Genomic DNA, 20,225 nt, shown 5'->3' with positions numbered 1-20,225 from the left:
GCAAATATATTTTTAGTCCCTGGTAATAATTATTATTAGATACGTCTTCTCCTTGTCTATTTATTCTTTGTAACCAGTGAAATATTCTTATGAAAAAAATCTTATGTTTGTCTAGTTTACATCACAAACTCTTAGTTCAAAATATTTCTAATTATCCACAATTAATCACTATTTAATTTAATTGTGATAAGGTTACATTTCATTAAGGCAACTCTTACTACATTTCTGCTAAACCTCTCCCTTTCCTCTCTAAAATGATCAGCCCCCTAGATATTTGTTGCAGGTGCTAAAATGGTTTATAAATACATTCCATTCAGCAAGTATTTATTAAAAATGCCTATTCTGCGCAAAATTCTATGCAGAGAGTTGGTGGGAATGCCATGATGAAAAGAGGAAAAGAGAAAGTCCTGCTTTCAGAAATGTTAGAATGTCAGGAGGGGATACACACAATACTGGCACATCAACCCATCATCTCAAACCCAGACTGATATTTACATTGCTCGGAAAACTTTTTCTTAACTAGTTAGTTAGTTAACTAGTTAGTTAGTCCATGTCCTAAGTCCAACCACTTTTATAAACATCATCTTCAAGTACTTGATTTAATGTCTCATTTTATATAGAAAGTTGTTTCATTATTCAATTAAATGCCAACTTAATGTCCCCTTTGATGTACTGGAAAGGAATCTGAAGAAAATGAAAACCAGAAAACTAAAGAGAAAAGTAGCTTTTAAGAACATGACTACAACTGATTATAATCAGCACACACACGCGCACACACACACTCTATAACTATGGCTGAAAAGGACTGTTTATCTTTAATACAAGGACGAAAAAATATTTTGGCTATCCCGGTCCTAGAGAGTCACCAATTTCCACTTTCTTTGACAATAAAACTGTCAATAATCCCTTTTTCTTTCTTAATAGCTTTCTTTCTACTTCTTCATATCCAAATTTAAATGACCCTAATTAGAATTCCAATGAAACTGATTCATACAAATTTTGTTAACACAGCAATGGGGCTAGAAAGGGACACTTTGAATATGGGCACAAGTTGTGGTCATATTAGTAGAAATAATTACCTGCTTCCTTGTCCCCCTCTAATCCCCCTTCTTAGAGCTAGATATTAACAAAAACATTGATACAATTAATGTACTGCATGCGGGGCCCCACTGATCACATCTTCAAAGAACTGTGGTTAAAAAAAAAAAAAAGGCTTGCAATATCAAAATTGGTCTACTATTTAACCTTGAAAAATCTTTAACAAGTCTCTAAAATGCAAACATTTTACAAAAAGTTCACTAGCTCAGACTTCCAATAACTATCCTCTAAAGTTAAAAATCAAACATCAAAAAATTCAAGTAAACTTTAAATGGTGTAGAAGGAAACACTTTTTAAAAATTTCAGGCCATCATTTCCTCATTACAGAAAATATATTTGCATATGTTTCTAAGGGTATATGAAGTTAATTTGATGCCTCTCCCTTCATGCTAAAGAAAATTCAGTTTCCTGGAATTGACGGATTGCATTCCTAACTTTTTTTAATTCTAATTTAAACTCCTTTTTAAATTAGTCGTAATATTTTTAAAAAGATAACTAGCAAATGAAACAGACCCACGAAAAAGTAAATATATATCATAATTACCTTTTGCCTCCTGCAAAGTCCTCCCCTTCAGGCATTGCTGCCCTTTAAAAATAAAAATACAAGGAGAGGGCTGGGGCACCTGTGTGTTCTGATTTCTTCTCCACTCACACGACGAATATCAGGAGGAAAAACCCAGTAGTCCAGTTCTTTCCTTTCTGGAAAACAGCGCTCCTGGTATTTACAAACTTCCCGAGCGCCTGCCTGCCTTGAATGAAGCCACGAGCCGGGTTATTATGACTGCCCCTTCTAAAAATAAATAGGTCACCTCTTACTCCCAGGACCGTGACAGGCAGCTGGGAGCAAGCATCTTCTCTCCAGTCGTGTGAGAAGGTGTCACCACCCAGCTATTAACCTTTATTGGGATGACTTCGCCTGGGCCAGCCTACCCTTTCTCTTTCCTTCTTTTTCCTGGTATGACAAGCACCCCACCAAAAAGGGCGGTGTGCCACAGGGAGCTTGAAACCTCAGCCTGGGCTATCAGATCTCCAATTCACAGGAGGAAGTAGAGAGTGAAATGGGCTGTATGTACAAGAGCTCAGAGGCTTGTTTGCTCTGAGAATGCTTAGACACTCAGCAACAGATCTCTTACTCAAAAAAAAAAAAAAAGGAAATAAACAATTGTGTTTTCAGGCATATTGTTTTGCAAGAAAATCCTGCTTCGGGTCATCTAGATTTCTCAACTCAGAATAAGTATGCGCACGAACATGAAACCATGTGCTCCTTTGGGCAACAGAGTTTCTCCCGCAGGACTTCCCTCTGTCATCAGGGAGCAGCCTGACCCCGGCACACGGCTGGGCTGTGAGCCTAAGATGTTTTTATAGCTTGGCTCATCACTGCGTAGGAGTCATCAGTCACCACGTACTGTCATTTGCTGCAATGTTTAAGAGCAGGACAAAAATCACTTCAATTGCCTCCAAAAAGGCTAGGGGAAAAGTTTGTACCCAGGTGGTCAAAAGGTACAAATTTCCAGTTATAAAATAAATAAGTTATGAAGATGCAATGTTCAACATGCATTACTACAGTTAATAATATTGTATCGTATAACTGAAAGTTGCTAAGAGAGTAGACCCTAAAAGTTCTTATCACAAGAAAAAAAATGTAACTATATGTAGTGATGGATGTTAACTAGACTTGTGATCATTTCACAATATATACAAATATCAAATCATTGTATTATACATCTGAAACTAACAAAATGTTACAGCTCAAGTATATCTGAACTTAAGAAAGTATAGCTCCTTCCCCATTAAAAAAAAAAGGCTAGAAGAAATATTACTGAGATTCCTTTAGGAATATACCCTAAACGCTTTGCATAAAAACTTGAAAGCATTTTTTTCCTGATTGGGGACCTTAAGTCAGGCAGTAAGCAAGATCTAATTATTAGGAAACAATATACTTTCCTTTTTAAAATGTGTGTTCCATTGTCACATTATAGTTAATGCTGGCCGTAAGTCTGTATTTAAGATACATTTTACATTTATATTTGTCAAAGTGCCCCAGAAAAGGGCACTGAAAAAATCCAAACAATGTATTAACCTGCTTTCTTTTGGATAGCATTAGCTATTTTGTGATACATGCATGTCACAAATCAAGATACTTCTTTAATATTTCACACCAGATCTAAAGTTTTAGACTTCAAAGTCTAAGGTGAAGTTGGTGCAGATACTCAAACACATCACTCAAATACAGTTGACCTTGAAGGAAAACAGTCGTCAGCAAAGTTCTGAGGATCAGGCGTTGCAGGAGCCTCTCAGAACCAGAGCAGCGTTCTGTGTTAGGAATTCCAGTTCAAGGAAGTGAAAAGTTGCAACACTGAAAACATTATCAGTGAGAATACTTCAGCACTTTTATTTAACCTTATCAACAATAACAAATGCTAATTCTATGATCTAACAAAGTTCTGAGAATTTGATCCCGTTCATTTTACCCTTTGTTCTCCTCAGCTCCTATTCGACTACTTCTTGACTATCTGAATATAGCTCCTGTTGAACTTAGTTGCTGGTGACTACATAAGTGAACATATCCCTGAAACCTGCCTCTCCATTTCAAAGGACAATTTCAAAGGACAATTAGTGCTGCTACAGATGAATTACCAATTACTACCACAAACCATTTACTAAAATACTTGTTTTAAGCACGCCTTCATGCATTTTTAAATTACTTGCTCCAAGCATGAATTCCCCTTTAGATATATTTGTGTTAGTTTCTGAAAATCACAAGGACAAGGAGATAAAATACTGATGGCACATATAACAGAAATCAGAGTGTAGCTACATGACGGACACAGTGGGGGGCTTCCTCGCCTCAAGGATACTTCCATCGTTCGGGGGATTAGGGTGCCAAGGGCTCCCTCATGATTGCTGACCTAAAATCTACTGAAAATCCTGAATTTAAGGACTCACAGAATACAAACACGTGAGAGACCCTGAGGGCCATGGAAGCCACCCAAGATTTCAGATGCTGAACTGGGGCCTAGCAAAGTTAGGTGACCTGCTGGTGACAGAGCCAGGAGCAACCTTCATTGCAGAGCGCTCTTTCCACTCCTCCAGCTGAAGAGACGGCAGAGCCCACTCTCTCTGGCAAAAGCTTATGTGGTCACACACTTCCATAGTTTAAGTTTGCTTATATTCACGCTCTTTAAAATTTGTGTGCTTTTAATTTTAGTAATATACTTTAAATTAGCATTTTTTTTGCTGAGGAAGATTTGCCCTGAGCTAACATTTTTTTTTTTAAGATTTATTTTTTTCCTTTTTCTCCCCAAAGCCCCCCGGTACATAGTTGTATATTCTTTGTTGTGGGTCCTTCTAGTTGTGGCATGTGGGACGCTGCCTCAGCGTGGTTTGATGAGCAGTGCCGTGTCCGCGCCCAGGATTCGAACCAATGAAACACTGGGCCGCCTGCAGCGGAGCGTGCGAACTTCAGCACTCGGCCACGGGGCCAGCCCCCTGAGCTAACATTTGTTGCCAATCTTCCTATTTTTGCTTGAGGAAGATTCGCCCTGAGCTAACATCTGTGCCAGTCTCCCTCTATTTTGTATGTGGGTTGCTGCCACAGCATGGCCACTGACAAGTCGTGCAGGTCTGCACCCAGGAACCGAACCTGGGCCATAGAGTGTAGTGTGCTGAACTTAACCACTAGACCACAGGGATGGTCCCAAATTAGAACTTTTACCTTCCTTTGCAGTTTAAAGTTACAGTATGACCTAAGAAAATCATAGCCATATATCAAAGCTAAATGTCCACTTTTCTTAATGCCTCTTTTTCTCTTCACACAATCATCAGTCTAAGAGGTCTGTTTCTTTCCATTTCTTCTACAGCAGCGCTGTCTGAAGCTCTGGAACTTTCCATCAGAGACAACAGGAGGTACCCTCCCTCTCTTGGAGGTTACAGGGCAATACTGGCATGAATGGCCAAAAAGGAGGGAGGGAGGTCATTGGCAGACAGAAAATTATTAAGTAGGGTAGAGTAACTCTTTGTTAAACTGACCTAACAGAATTCTTGCTGAAGGCAAGCCAGGGTGATCAGATATTACTGGGGATGGTGAGAGAGAAGGTATTTGGTTAGATATTTGGGGTGATTCAGATATCAAGGGTGGGGAATTCTTACTACACTGACTTAACAGAACTCTTGATAAAACTGGGTTCTTGAGGACATACCTAAGGACAGGGCCTAGGTGAGAAAGAGCTCAGAGGAGCCTGATTCCAGTTTGGTCAAAGAGAGAGTCTTTTTCACCTCCTAAGAACAGGCACGTTTTTATTCCTTATATTAGCATTCAGTACTACAAACTGTGTGGACCCTCCAGAGCCACACTGTCCAACAGCAATTGAAATGTGGCCAGTTCAGAATTTTAAAATTGAGTAGGAAAAAAAGAATGTAAAATATCTCATTACTAATTTTAATATTGACTACATGTTGAAATGATATTTTGGGTATATCAGTTAAAATACATTGTTAAAATTAATTTCACTTCATTTTTACTTTTTTTTAACGTGGATACTAGAAACTTTAAATTATATATGTAGCTTGCATTCTATTTCTATTGGCCTGTACAGCTCTAGAGCTTTAATTCTCTACTTCTCGGCCAAAATAGGTCTAAATTAGACATAAAACAAAAGGTACTGTGAGAGCTGAGTGGCTAACACAATCATACCAATTGTTTCCAAAACACTTCTGGAATCACTTTTATCCAGAAGGAAAAAGGGTAGAGATTACAAAAGGCAATTGATGGGACAATACTGGGGAAAGCCCATCGAGCGTCTACTCCAATATCTTGGCCTCCACTTTTCTCCACCGAAAACCTTCTCCCATCCTTCCCTCCCTCCAGCCTCCAAAGCCAACAGGATCCTGAGTAACTTCTTCAAGGCCAGGCTGTATCCCAAGTTCTTGATTCCCTCACCTCCTCTCTTCTCCAATCTGCACCACTAATTTTCCCATCCTCTTCTTCCTGGTTCATGACCCTCTCAAATTCTACTGGCTCTTTCCCCTCAGCCCACAGACATATACCCAAGCCTCTTCCTGACATCCCACCGTTGACACACATCTCCTCCTATTTACTAACCTCTGTCTTCTGTCCTTTACAGCCAAAGGTCCTAACCAGTGGTCTGTGGTCAACTCACTCCTCACTAAGTAGAATCTACCTTTTCTCCCCGCCACGATCCTGGCACTGCTCTTCATAAGACTGCAGTAATCCAGCTGCAAATGCAGTTGATACTTACCGTTCATCTAATCTGACTTGACCTCCTTGCAGTATTTCACTGCTGCCTGCTTCCTTCTTGGCGGTCTCTCCACCCCTGGCTCGAAGACTCCACTTTTTGTGCTCAGCTCCAACTTCTCTCAACATTCCAACCTGTTCTAACTGGCTCTTAAATGTTGGTGATCTCTAGGGCAGGGCTTCCAAATCTGAAACAGTACAGCGTAGTTCCCCCCCACCCCCAGCCACTCTAATTCCATAGCATCCGGACGGGCCATGAATTTGCTCGCAGATGCTGCTGATGCTGCTGGTGGGGGACCCACACTTTGAGAGCATGGTCCTAGCATTCTAACGTTGGCTGTCTTCCTTTTCATGCCATACAATCTCCCTAGGAAATCTCTCTATTCTCAGAATTTTAATTCTCACCTCTATGCCCAGAATCTATATTCCTAAGCCAGACACTCCCCAGAATTCCAAACCCATATATCCTATCACTCACTAGCTGTGGTACACTGGAGCTGCCTCTAACTAGCTCATGAAACCTGTTAGCATCTCTTCCCACTCCATGTTCAGTGATGTCAAGAATGTAGTTTGAAATCAGCCATGGTGGGAGTATTTACACCATGGAAGTTGGTAAATGCTACAAATCAGCCACCTATCCCCTCCTCACTCTGAGCCGGTTATTACAAATGTACCTGCATGCCACTGATTGCTAGACATCCTAAACTGTGTTAAATTAATTAAACAAGGAGGCCATTAGAATGAGGTGGTTCTCATGCCTTAGCAGCCTAGGTAAGCAAACCAAAACCTAAGCCTATAAATGCCTCCAGGTTAAGAAATTGAAATATAAGTACAACCAATCACAAACAGCCAACTAGGATTTCCCAAATAAGTCAACCTTAAGCTCCATCCAGTCAATTAATTTCCTTGCTTTGCTTCCACATCTTCTCTACAAAGTCTGGCCCCATCGGCTGTGGAGTGCTCCTAACCACTTCCAGTTTGGTGCCACCTGATTCAAACTGATTATTGCTCCAATAAATTCCTAAAAATTTTACGATGCCTCAGTTTACCTTTTAATATGTAGAAGTCCCAAAAGCACCTCCAGGAAACAAGTCCCAAGAGGACTCACCATCTCTCTGCCATCTGCTCCCCCTTACCTTTTTCTATTTCTTTTCTTCTTCAATTTCTTTCTTCAGGGAAGTAATCCCTCTTCTTCTCAATCCCTTTATTCTGATGGATTTTCATCACAGAATTTAGCAACATCTCAATTTATCTTAACTGTTTGTTTACATGTCAGCTATCTGAATCCCCGAAGGTCAGCAGGGACTTCATCTTCCTTGCTACTATCAGCCGTAGTAAAAGCACGGCAGAACTAGCTTCTAGAACAGAACATGCTAGTGTTATTTTTAGGTAATGTTAGTAGTTAGTATTAGTTGTGTAAGTGAAGAAATGTTCCAAATGGTCAACTGAGGCAGAAACACGGGAGCTACGTGCACTCCTCTCCCTTCACTAGTCAGAGAAGACTCTCACCACAGGCGACCAACTCGAACGCATTGAGCTATATCACTAAACACCTCTCAGACTCCGCGCTTGTGTAGTTATTGTCTTAAGTCATTGGTATCATGCTTTTGATCAAGTACTCTTGGCAGTACACACCCTCCAAATATATTGTGCATTTATAAATTTTATGCATATATTTTTTCAATGTACATATATGACTTGTAAATATTTTATGTACTTCATAAATCATATTTACAAAATAAAAACATGTAAAGATGAAATAAACATACGCATTCCTTATGATCACAAAAAACCGAAAGCAATCTCGAAGCCTATCCATAAGGGATTGATTAAATTACGGTACAATGAAATCCTATGCTGCTGCTAAAAAGAATGAGATGGTTGGGAAAACCTTTCCATAATATGTTTACTTAAGAAAAAAAGAGAGATGGAACAGAAAACAGGATTTTTGCTCAAGCCAGACCAGGAAGAGTTCCTGCCTTCGAGGAGTTCGTACAAGATACATGCTGGTTGAATGAGAGAAAGAAAACCAAAGCAAGCCGTCCCTCCACCCATTGACTCAACAGCATCAGAATCCCCCTTCTCTGCCTTTTTCATGCCCCACCAAAGACTTCCAAAGTTGCCAATACAGAACTTGTTTCCCATGAAAATTCAGAGGATATATTACGCACTTTGCAAAAGTGCAATAACAGTATGGAACGAGTATCAAAGCCACTATATTTCTGGAACAAAGTGGAAAAGCCTATTTTCTCCCTTGAATTAAAAAAAAAAAAAATCAAAGGATGAAATGACTGTATCTGTACATGGTGTGAATGATGCCATTGAGTAATGATAATCCAATGAATAATCACGATGCGCCACACCACTGAGAGATGGGACCCTCTCTCTCTCGGTTTCTGGTTGGTGGACTCATACTGAGACTTGTCCTAGATCAGTGGCTTTCAAAGCAATAAAAACTTTTTTCCCTCCCAAATGCTACATTATGCCAAACCTTAGTATATAAAAGATATAACAACCAAAAAGAGTTACTTGGGGGGAGGGCAGTGAAATGTGGCCTCACCACCCCCACAAAGGCAGCTCCTGAATCAGGTCCCTGGAAACCCAGAGCTGCTCAAGATACAGTTGGAAAACTGTGCCCTAGATCATCTGGTCAGGAAGAGAAATTGGGAAGCTTTTTGCTCAGTCTCTTCTCATAAAAATTAAAACAGAATCAACCTAGTTACCCATTTTATCTTTTTACCTTTTTTCAGCTTGGTGCATGGAGTGTTTTCCTCAAATTTCTTTTCATTCAAAAATTAGCTGACATTCTAAAATCAAGATACAGCACCTCTGAAGTCCCACCCCCAAGCTTTCTGGTCAACCTTCTTCTTCCCTTTGCTGGAGGTATCACTGTATTCACCTGATTTCCCAGGCTGGGACAGTGCCTCTTGTCCTGGAATAATTAATAACAGACCCCTTCCACCCTCATCAGTGAACTTGTTTAGGCCATAAATTGTAAGGCAACCCAACAGATCAATATTTTTCTTACCCCTATTTGTCAGAACTCCCATTTTGTTAATTTGTACTGGATTTTCACATAATTTCTCATGGTCTGGGTGGGGAGCCCCAAATGGAGCCAATTCTTTACCACAGACCACTCAGTTTGGCCAGCAGGTGCCTCTCATAACTTTCCAGTCCAGTCTGTGCTACACCTGCCGTCTGACCCTGCCATAGGTTGAACTGCATCCCTTCTAAAAGAGATATAACAAAGCTAAGCTGTCTGGAAAGTGTGGTTTAGACAGAACAGAGAGCGGCCACCGCCCAAGGGATCCTAGAGAAGCAATCCAGCCTGGGAGGTGAAAATGCCAGGAGTGGAGGGACCGACATACGGGAGAAGAGTCAGAAAACAGCAGGAGGGAAAAGGGCATCAAGGAGTGCAGAGACGCTGGGGGGTAGAGAGATTAGCAGGGAGCACCGTAAAGGACCAGATAGCCCCCAAGAGTTGCGTCCTGTCCTAGCTACCTCTTGGTCATGCTGATCTCTAAGGGGGTACATTTGATGTCTTAACTTTCTGATCAAATATATTTCTTAATAAAACTTGACTAAACGTTAATTTTTAAATTGTGATATTAGGAGTTAAAGACCATTTGAATCCTTGAAACAAAGTGTGAACACCACAAATAACCCATTTGCCCACTCTTTCAGTAAATTCACAACAGGAAGAGCAGGGTAATGGTAGACAGAGGAGAAGAGCAGGAAGTGACAGTGAATTCAGAGTACAGGCGTAGCCTTGAGAAACATGGAGAGGAAGAGGAGGCAGTTGGCCAACTTCTTGACAAAGAGAGAAGAAAAGGACCACATGAAACAGGGCAGTCCTTGGACCTCACACATCACCTCACCCCGCGTCACTGGCTTGTTGTTCGTGTGTCCTGCATTTACTAAGACCTATTTCATTGCACTAAACACGGTCTCTACAAACCTGTCTGTGACCTCCTCTCCAAGGGCGTGTTGGCCACCTGTGACTGGTTTTGCTCCTGCTTACTTCTCCCCTTCTCTCCTTAGAACATAGTTGATGTGCCTCTGTATCAAGCCAATTTCTTTCTATCTCATCTCCTTCTCATCCTTTCCCAAACCCCTACCCTCCTCCCCAGACAAAAAACTTCTATAAAACTCCAGCAGGCATATAGTCACTGGTACAAATCAAAATCACTAGGGGTCCAAATGTTATCATTGGTTCAAGCTTCCCTCCACAGAACACACCTGTTCCTGAGTAATCTTGCTTGCTTTCTCACTTAAAGCTCTCTTCTAAGGCTCTAGTTGTATTTCAGGGGTGAAGGTCCTTGATAGAGAATCTTTGGTTCCAAGAAATTAAGAACAAACGGCCATCAGAGAGAAAGGACTCTGGCAGATCTCACTGCTCTTAGCAAACATAAGGAAATGGAAAATCTCCAAGGCCACAAATCGTAGAGACAGAGGTCTTTGCAGACGGTAAAGACAGTGACTCAACAAGACTGGCATAGAGCTCAAAACAAACTTCACCTCCTGAGTTTAAAAACACAATGCAAGACAGGGCAATTATAACCTGTTTAATATGGATTACGTGATACTTTTGTTATATGTTGATCTTCCTTATCACATGTTGCTTCTGTCAGTGTTGAAAATTATTTTTCACTTCTAAAATAGCACCCGATAAGATGTTTCTTGGCTATATATTTACTCAGTATTTTGTGGAGAAGCCAAACTGAAATGGAGAGTTTCCAGCCCTACAATAGTTAACCATTATTCCCATATTAGTTTTGAGGGTAGGGGCTGGGTGACTGGAAAGCTTCCTTCTCCAGTCCCGTTGTGCACACACCAGCTGACTCCTGGGCCTTGGCTGAGTGAGCTCCACCTGCTGACCCAGCTTGGGTGGGGAGGAGAGATCTCCTCAGACACTGAACGAACTCCTCCAGACAATGGGGTTTGGGGGAATGTGCCTCCGGGCTAATATCCTACGGCTTCTAGGCATTTTCTAAGAGGAACTAGCCCCTTCAGAAGCATTCGCTGCAAGAAGAACTGGGCATCTGCTGATTTTGACATGTGGGAAAGAAGGCGGCCTTAACTGAAGAGACCGCGTAACTGCTTCTTGGAGAAGAGCAGATCCCACCAATAACCTGACAGGCCGGTGTCTCCTTACTGCCTCAGCCACTGTCTGACACTAAACCTGGTCTCTCAGAAACATGGTTGATCTCCTTTAGGCCACCTCAGGGTTCCAAATGGTACACTAATAGCAAGCTGAAGGAGTCTCATAAGTGACGTCGTTTCTATCAGGGTCTGAGTAAAACCCTTTCAGTGACTAGCAAAAAGCAATGAGCTTTAAAAACAGAATAAGACGAATCCAAAACATGAACCTTGAAGAGCCTCAGAAGAGAAACTGGGTCCATTAAGTCTCTGATGGGGTTAATCTGATTTCCTGCCTCGACAATAATTCCTTACAACGGGTCTCCTTCAGCATCCAGCACCTCTCTCCTATAAACATAACAAACTTGTTTTACTTTAGTAAACTTTTTATACTGGGATAATTTTAGATTTACAGAAGACTTGCAAAGATAGTGCAGAGAGCTCCTACATACCCCCCACCTGGTTTCCCGGGGTTAACATCCTACATTACCACAGCACATTCGTCAAAACTAAAAACCAACATTGGTACATTACTATGAACTAACTCTAGACGTCATTAGTACTTCACTAGTGTTTTTCACTAACATCCTTTTTTCTCTTCCAGGATCCCATCCAGAGAACCAAAGTGCATCCAGCTGTCAGATCTCCTTAGTCTCCTGTCATCTATGAGATGACATATGCTCAGTCTTTCTTTGGTTTCATGACCTCGACAGTTTGAGAAGTATTTTGCAGCTATCAGGTATTTTGTAGAATGCCCCTCAGTTTGGATTTGTCTGATGTTGTCCTCACGATTAGACTGAGGCTATGGGTCTTGGGGAAGACAACTACAGAGGTGAAGGCCCTTTTCATCCCATCAGGGAGTTCATGATGTCCACATGACCTCTCACTGGTGATGTTAACTTCATCACTTGAATAAAGCAGCGTTTGCCACGTTTCTGCACCGCAAAGTTATTGTTTTTCCCTTTCCATACTCTAGTCTTTGAAAGCAAGTCTAAGTCTAACCCACATTCAAAGAGGAAGAGAGGTAGTGCACAGGGACACAGTTCCACTGCCTGAATGGGGAAGTAGCAACATATACTATTTGGAATTCTTCTGGAAGAAGATTTGTCTCTCCTCTCTCCCTCATTTAATTATTTATTCAACCATTTATATCAGTGAGGACTTATGTGGACTCATAAGGACTTAAGAGTTTGGGTTATAATCCAGTACTATGTTCTTGACTGTGTTGCTGAAATTGTTCCAGGCACAAACTTGTTTCCGCCCACCCTGCCCTCTCCAATGACCCCTCCTTCACCCCTTCAAGAGACCTGGAAAGGCCACCTCTCCGCCCTCTTGACACTGCTCCACTCGACTTGCCGCCCAACCCTAAACCAAGTGTATACCCAGCCCCCTCCAAGGTTATCTTGCTTCCTTCCCACCCAGTATCAGAACCAGCCAAGAAGGGACACCAGGACTGGACCCAGAAGTCAGAGAGGAAAAAAAGCCTGTGCTCCACACGCGTCCATCCATCTCCCTGGACACAGGTGAGACGGGATGTTCCGTGTGCCCCTTCTTGGGAGTGCTGATACTGTGAGGAGTGCCCTCAGAGGTGAGCTGTGTGGACATGTGAGCTACTCCAATGTGTTTTTATGAAGGCCATGACAACCTGACATTTTTTCCCTCACTCTGATGAAATTTCCAGGATGGAAATCAAGTTCAAATATCCTTTCCACGTGCACCATTCGTCCTTACCTTTCATGTTGCTTTCCTATTTTGAGTATTAGAGGAAGTCCACGGTTTAAAAATGGAAACGAGTCTTGGCTTCTTCACCTGCACCTACTTTTAGCATCAAACCATGGCAACATCGTACACACAATTCATCATGGGTTTTCACAGCGGATTCATGAGGCCAGACATTGCTTCCAATCTGCTTATTTATAACCAATGTGAATTGTTTATATCAAACTTGACTTTGCATTTTTTAATAAGACAATGAAATCACAAGTTGTACTGAAAACTGTTCAGGGCAATGACCTGTTCAAGACTCCTGATCCAGGTTCTGTGTCCACCATGAGCAGTGAAAATGTAAACATCACCTCAGTCCTAAATATAAGTGTCAAACAAGAGACACGCTGTGTCAGAAGCTGTAACAGGGGCCAGGAAACGCGTGTTTCCATACCACCTGTGCATGGATGTGCAGGAGGGGACACTGTGGTTACATGCGTCTTCCAGGATGACTGGGTCCCCTCCCCCCACCATGAAAGTGCAACTGCCGTCATGGAAGGAGATAAACAGGAGTCTCACAAACAAGGAGAAACGATGTTCCCAGGGTCTTCACAGTCACAGAATCACAAACACAAAAGGCAAAAGCGAGGCTCCTCTTGGGGAAGTCAGCCCGAGAAACAGGCTTCAGTGGACAAAGGCAAATCTGGGGGATGGAGAGTGAGCAAACTCTGGGTCTCCAGCTGTCTTAGTCACGGTTTGGTCCCACAGGGGAACCAGGTGGTGCCTCAGAGCCCACCATGGGGGTAAATATCGTCCCTTTAAAACACCCTTTGCTTCGTTCGTTTTACTTGAAATTATCCCTCAAAAAGATGATGTACGTGATCTTACCAAATCTGTCATATAGCAGCGCTGCACATTCAATTGCTCTATTTTGAATAGACAAGTACTGGGGGAAGAAAAAATGGCCAAAACAACACAAATCAACGCTAGTTTGGGGAGCTTTTAGATGTCACAAAGGTTACCTGATAGAATTGGTAAAAAATAATAACACCAACAATAACATAATTAAAAAGAACAAGACATTTATCACAGATCTCATAATTATTGTGGAGGTGACCTTACAATTGAAGGGGCTAAGTATTATCGTAAATAAGCCTTTCAGAAATTTCCTCAGAAAGTAATATAGTAAGTGGTCAAGTGATGAAGACTGATTGACAGATTGGTGGTTGCCAGGGGAGGGGGTGGGGGATGAGGGAATCGGGTGAAGGGGGTCAAAGGTATAAAATTCTAGTTGTAAAATAACTAAGTCATGGAGATGTAATATACAGCATAGTTACTACAGCTAATGATACTATACTGCATATCTGAAAGTTGCTAAGAGAGCAGATCTTAATTCTTATCACAAAGAAAAAAATGTATAAGTATGTGAGGTGAGGGATGTTAACCAAACTTATTGCGGTGATCATTTTGCAATATATACAAAATATAAAATCATTATGTTGTACACATTAAACTTACACAGTGTCATATGTCAATTATATCTCAATAAAACTGAGTGGAACTGGAAGCCATTGAAATCATGAGCTCTGGCTGGTGTGGAGATCAGCTCTTCAGGGTCAAGAGAAGGAGAAGGGGGCAGCTAGGGGTGAGACCCAGCCCAGGTTCAAAGGCATGACAATGAGAGTGGGGGTCTAGGACACATTCTGAGATGGAGCCAAGTGGGTTTAGTGAGGGACTGAATGTGTGGAATTAGGACATGGTGTATCAAATATGACTTGAATCTATTCACCCGAACACCACACAGTCCTTAAAGCAGAATTTTGAAGAACATCTAATGGATGTTCTTCTATAGGATGCTGGACAGATTAAAACAGGGTTGGAAAACTTGTCTGTAAATGGCCAGACAGTAAATACTTTCAGCTTTGCAGGCCATATGGTCTCTGTCACTCCACTCCACTGTTGTAGCACAGAAGGTATGTAAACGAGTAAGTGTGGGCCAAAGTTTGCCAACCACACACCCCACAAATTATAAAAGAATGCGTGCCTATTTGTAATTGATTAAAGATAACCATTTGGAAGGACCTATCACCCCAATATTATTAGTGATTAGCTCTATGATTCTTATTTCCTTTTGTGTGCTTTAAATATTTTCGAAAATTTCCCCATGTATGTATTCCTTCTGTAATGAGATAAAACCTACAAATGAGAAAAATAAAGTCTGGAATTCTACCTTTTAAATCTACCAATGGCAACAAAGTGTGGGATTCTGTGTTTTGGTGTCCGGTCATCAATGATATTTTTTTAAGATGATTTAATATAAAAGTACTTATTAAAAAGGTCATCAGTAAATAAATTCTAAATCAGTAGTTGATGAGAAAATAACCTGTCACTGTGTTTCCTAAAACTGGAGTGTGTCTGTGTGAGGAATGGGGAAAGCTGTTTTTTACCGCCTTGGCTGAGTCCCTGGAAAAGATTGCATCTTGAATTAGCAGCTTGACTGCTTGCTGTCCAGATAAATATTGTGTTGCTATGACTGAAATCGTCCTGCCACATGGGTCACCCTGCCATATAATTAGTTAGCTTCTTATCATATCAGGTGCAAATCAAACCAGCAGCACTCCCTGTTAACGTGGTAATTTAACAACCTACAAACACTCCCTTCACGTATCAACATCTGATTTAATGTTATCACGGTCCCACCAAAGACACCCGGAGGGTTACTGTGAAGCATCGTCCAACAGCAAGCTGAGCCTAAGAGAAAAATCAAACACCTCGATAGGTTCCCAGCTCTCTCAGCTACTTTAGCAATTTTTTCACATCCTTAATCACATCACTGTGCATTTTGGCAGTCCACCTGGACGTGGATAGGACAGAGAGAGAAATTTAACCTTTGTGTCTTTGGGTCCACAGCCATCCTCAGGCTCTCCCACTCACCTTTATCCTGCAAGGTCCATTTTCAACCTCTCTGTTTCCATCAGCATCAAGTCTAAGAAGAGCCCACTGTACCTTGACCTGCATCTCGAGAGCTGCACTGTTTATTTCCCTGGTTGTTTGATCCCATCCTCCCTGCCCCAGAAGGCCAAAGCTGCACGGCACCTCCACTTTCCCTCCGCCCACCCTTCCTCATCCTCCTTTCCCAGGTGTTGAGCCTAATAAACGTGCGCATGCTCATCTCCACCTCCCAGACACTTCAGGAAACCCACTCTGCCTACAGTCCTCTCCTCCATTTCCTAATTTTTTTTTTTTTTTTTAAGATTTTATTTTTTCCTTTTTCTCCCCAAAGCCCCCCGGTACATAGTTGTGTATTCTTCATTGTGGGTCCTTCTAGTTGTGGCATGTGGGACGCTGCCTCAGCGTAGTTTGATGAGCAGTGCCACGTCCGCGCCCAGGATTCGAACCAACGAAACACTGGGCCGCCTGCAGCGGAGCGCGCGAACTTAACCACTCAGCCACGGGGCCAGCCCCATTTCCTAATTTTTTTTGAGGAGGATTAGCCCTGAGCTAACATCCGCTGCCAATCCTCCTCTTTTTGGTGAGGAAGACTGGCCCTGCACTAATATCCATGCCCATCTTCCTCTACTTTATATGTGGGACGCCTGCCACAGCATGGCTTGATGAGCGGTACACAGGTCTGCACCCGGGATCCGAAGGCGCGAACCCTCAGCCCCTCAAGCAGATCGTGTTAAACCAACCACTATGCCACCAGGCCAGCCCCCATTTCCAAATTTTACTTACTTCTCAATGGGACTGTAACTCCTTGCCTGAGTAGTAAACCATTAACAGCCAGAGTCTCTGGCGTCCTGTCCTCCCACTGTGCCCACACCGGGCATGAGCTCCAAGGGGCAATTCTGCCAAGTGACCCCTGGAACAAGCCTGCCTGGGGTTTGATATTGGCTCTACCACCCACTGGCTACATGATCTCAGACAAGTTACTTAACCCCCTGTGCCTGCTTCCTCATGTGTAAAATGGGGATATTACTACTCCATACAGTTGCCATGAAGACATAAGGCATATGCAAATATTGTAAAGTGGATTGGATTGGATTAAGTATATAAGAGTGAATGAGAATGTAATCACATGCACAACACTGAGAACAGAGCTGGCATTCTGACTGTCCTATTTAAGCAATTGCTTTAAAGGAACATCCAAGAGATGAAGAGATTCAACCTCACACTTTCCACATTGCTCTCTCCACTCACAATGATCGTCCCTTTCTCTGACTTTCATCAGAATATCAACATAGGGAATGAATGAGTGAATGAGTGAATCAAATGATCTTTTAGATTTCCTAATCTTTCATTTTTGGTCCCTCATTCCTGCTGGCCCCTTCACCCCCTGAGGACAGATAATAATAGCAGCAGCTAAGGAGTGTTTCCTATGGATCCAGGACGTTGTGTGAACCATTTCACACGATCCTGAAAACGCTGTGAGGTAGGTGCTGATCTCATCCCACTTCACAGATGAGGACACTGCGTGAGGCTCAGAGGCCACATCTCGCCCACGGCCAACGAGCTTGTAAGCGGCCGAGCCAGGGCTCTGCTTCTCTGCTCTTGAATCACTCACTGCTCACAGCACAGCGCTAGACTCATCATAGATGCTTACTAATTACACAGTTTGGTTAAATGACTGATTCATTTAATAACTGTTTATTGATGCCAACTGCAGGCCAGGCGTTCGGAGGGCAAAGATTAGAAACGGTCCCTGCCGTCACCAAGTGTACGTCTGCTGGGCTACACAGACGAATCAACAAGCAATTATAAAGCAATGTGATCAGGGCTATTAGGACAGGGAAAGTACAGAGCGATATGGAGAGTCACAAGATGAGCACAGGAGACAGCACAGGGGGCTGGGCAGGCAGAGAAGGCGTCTGCGAGAAGTGATGTCTTAGTGATGGTAAAGGATGTGTTGGAGCTAGAGTTGACGGGGAGAGAATTCCAGGTGGAAGCAAGACAGCTTATGGCACATAGGCTGACCAAGAGCAGGAATGATTAGAGGAGGAATATGAGGATCCACCAAGCATTAAATGAGATTGCTTTTAACAAACTAGGCGGTGGACAGCTTGGAGTTGGGCTTCTCTTTCACAGCACACGTAGCAAGCAAACTGATGAGGAAGGCTTCCCCGTGTGCTTCTGTCAACTGCAAGGTTCCTTTACACCAGAGGAGGTGGAATTAGTTAGGAGCGGATCAGGGAACCTCTCAGACCTTCCAGGATCCTGCTCCCCTTTTAAGGTACTGAGACTGCTGGGATGGAAGGAAGGGACCCCTGCCCTCCTTGGCTTTGGAAATCTCCCTTAAAAAACACACACAGGGAAGCAGACACTAAGATCAAACAACACGTGCTCATATCCAAGGGAGACCCAATGACACTGAATGTTAGTAGCTTGTCTGTCACTCAAGTCTTTGGGTGTTGGGGTGCACAGTTTTCTAGAACATCACAGGTTTCATTTCAATCTAGACCTTAGTGTTCAAAAGGTTTTTCTATTTGTTTTTATCCTTTTTGCTTTCTCATGCTGGGTCTCTATGTAGGCAATACAGGGAAAGACTAAAGCAATTACCTAGACACCATTTAAAAATTGTTACACAGTGTACTTGTATGATCTGCATTTTTTTTTTTAGTAAGATTGGCCCTGAGCTAACATCTGTGCCCATCTTCCTCTACTGTATATGTGGGATGCCTGCCACAGCATGGCTTGATGAGTGGTGCATAGGTCCACACTCACGATCCGAACTAGAGAACCCTGGGCCACTGAAGCGGAGCGCACGAACCAAACCGCTGCACCACTGGGCCGGCCCCCTTATCTGCATATTTCTGAGGAAACTTTTATAAATTACCTGAACACGTAGCCAACTGCATGAATTCTCTGCACAAAGTTACAGGTGCAGTAACTGCAGTGTAAGTCAGCCCTGGGAAAGCAAGTGGGATTCCTTCGTTGTTTATTAGTACCTTTGTTTTGTAAACTGTTAGAGCTCATATAACATAGCTCATGTAAAAGATTGTGCTGAAATTTAGAACAGCAATGACAACTTTGAAGATAGATAAGTTTAGAATTATTTCATCCCACAAAATATATAGCAAATCTCAACAGAGACACAAACGTGAATTTATGCAATATGCTATTTGAATTCATTGCATGTGGCATTTTGGAAAGATGTGAAAATAGGTGAAGAAAACCCTTTTAGGAAGATGCTCATCCTGGATTCTAGACTTCAGAGTTGAAGGGAATTTGCAAAGAACTGAAGTGTGTAGTTCAGCAGTTGACAAGACGAACACCAAAAGTCTTATGTAAACTAAGATTCTCTTAACTGCTGAACCCAAAAGTGCGGACAAATATCAAGTTTCAAGTGGGGAGGAACTGTGTCCAAAGGCAGACCAACCTAGACGTCTCCAGGTCTAAGCCTTTCTTGACTGATGCTCAGGCATGAAGAACTTTCTATCTGGTAACCAGCAGAGGTCTACCAAGGAGCCCCAAGGTGATTATGGTGATATTTCACACCCTCATGGCTTCTAGAATTTGATGACCTACAGTATCAGCCAGGGTTTCTGGCGGCAAATAAGCTGACCTACTCTGGCTGGTTTGAACAGAAAAGGAATTCACTGGAGGCTAACCCAGGGAGACTCTGGAAGGGCCAGAGAACCAGGTCAAAACGCTGCGTCAATCTCACCACAGAACGGCTCCACCAGAAATAATCAGTGAAAGACCTGGGCGGCTCGCACAATGCTGGGCACTCTAGAACCTCCACCACTGCTAGCTTGGAAAATGGATATACAGACCACCATCCTTGCTAGAATGGACTCCTTAACGCCTGCTTCTTTCATTCCCAGTTTCTAATTCAAAGTCTGGCATCCATGCATCCGGCTAGTAGAGCTTACACCCTAGCTTCAGGGGGGCCTGGGAAAGCGGGCTCCAGCCTCTACTTTGGAAAGGCATGGACTCATACAGCACAAAATTCCCCTTCAGAGGAAAGTCCTTCAAAAGGTGTGGGTAGCCAAAAAAAGGACACATTTTCCCTACACCCACTGACGTACAA

The 20,225-nt window shown here is 42.5% G+C and overlaps 1 protein-coding gene across 2 annotated transcripts in view; it reads right to left on the bottom strand.

The window, feature by feature from the left end:
* The window catches only part of RETREG1 (reticulophagy regulator 1), a 125,280-nt gene that overhangs the window by 36,190 nt on the left and 68,865 nt on the right, over positions 1-20,225 (bottom strand). Inside the window, exon 1 of one of the 2 annotated variants that reach the window (XM_014837349.3) lies at positions 1,643-2,302. The exons of the other annotated variant lie outside the window; for it this stretch is intronic. Within the exon in view, the coding sequence (XP_014692835.1) occupies positions 1,643-1,677 (35 nt within the window). The 5' untranslated portion in view covers positions 1,678-2,302. Of the gene's footprint in view, positions 1-1,642; positions 2,303-20,225 lie in introns of those variants that run through there. 2 annotated transcript variants of the gene reach the window in all.

The sequence above is a fragment of the Equus asinus genome, chromosome 10, assembly GCF_041296235.1.
Source record: "Equus asinus isolate D_3611 breed Donkey chromosome 10, EquAss-T2T_v2, whole genome shotgun sequence".
Taxonomy (NCBI): Eukaryota; Metazoa; Chordata; class Mammalia; order Perissodactyla; family Equidae; genus Equus; species Equus asinus.
Note: the sequence above shows the minus strand (reverse complement) of the source record. Positions and strands in the feature narration are given on the sequence as shown.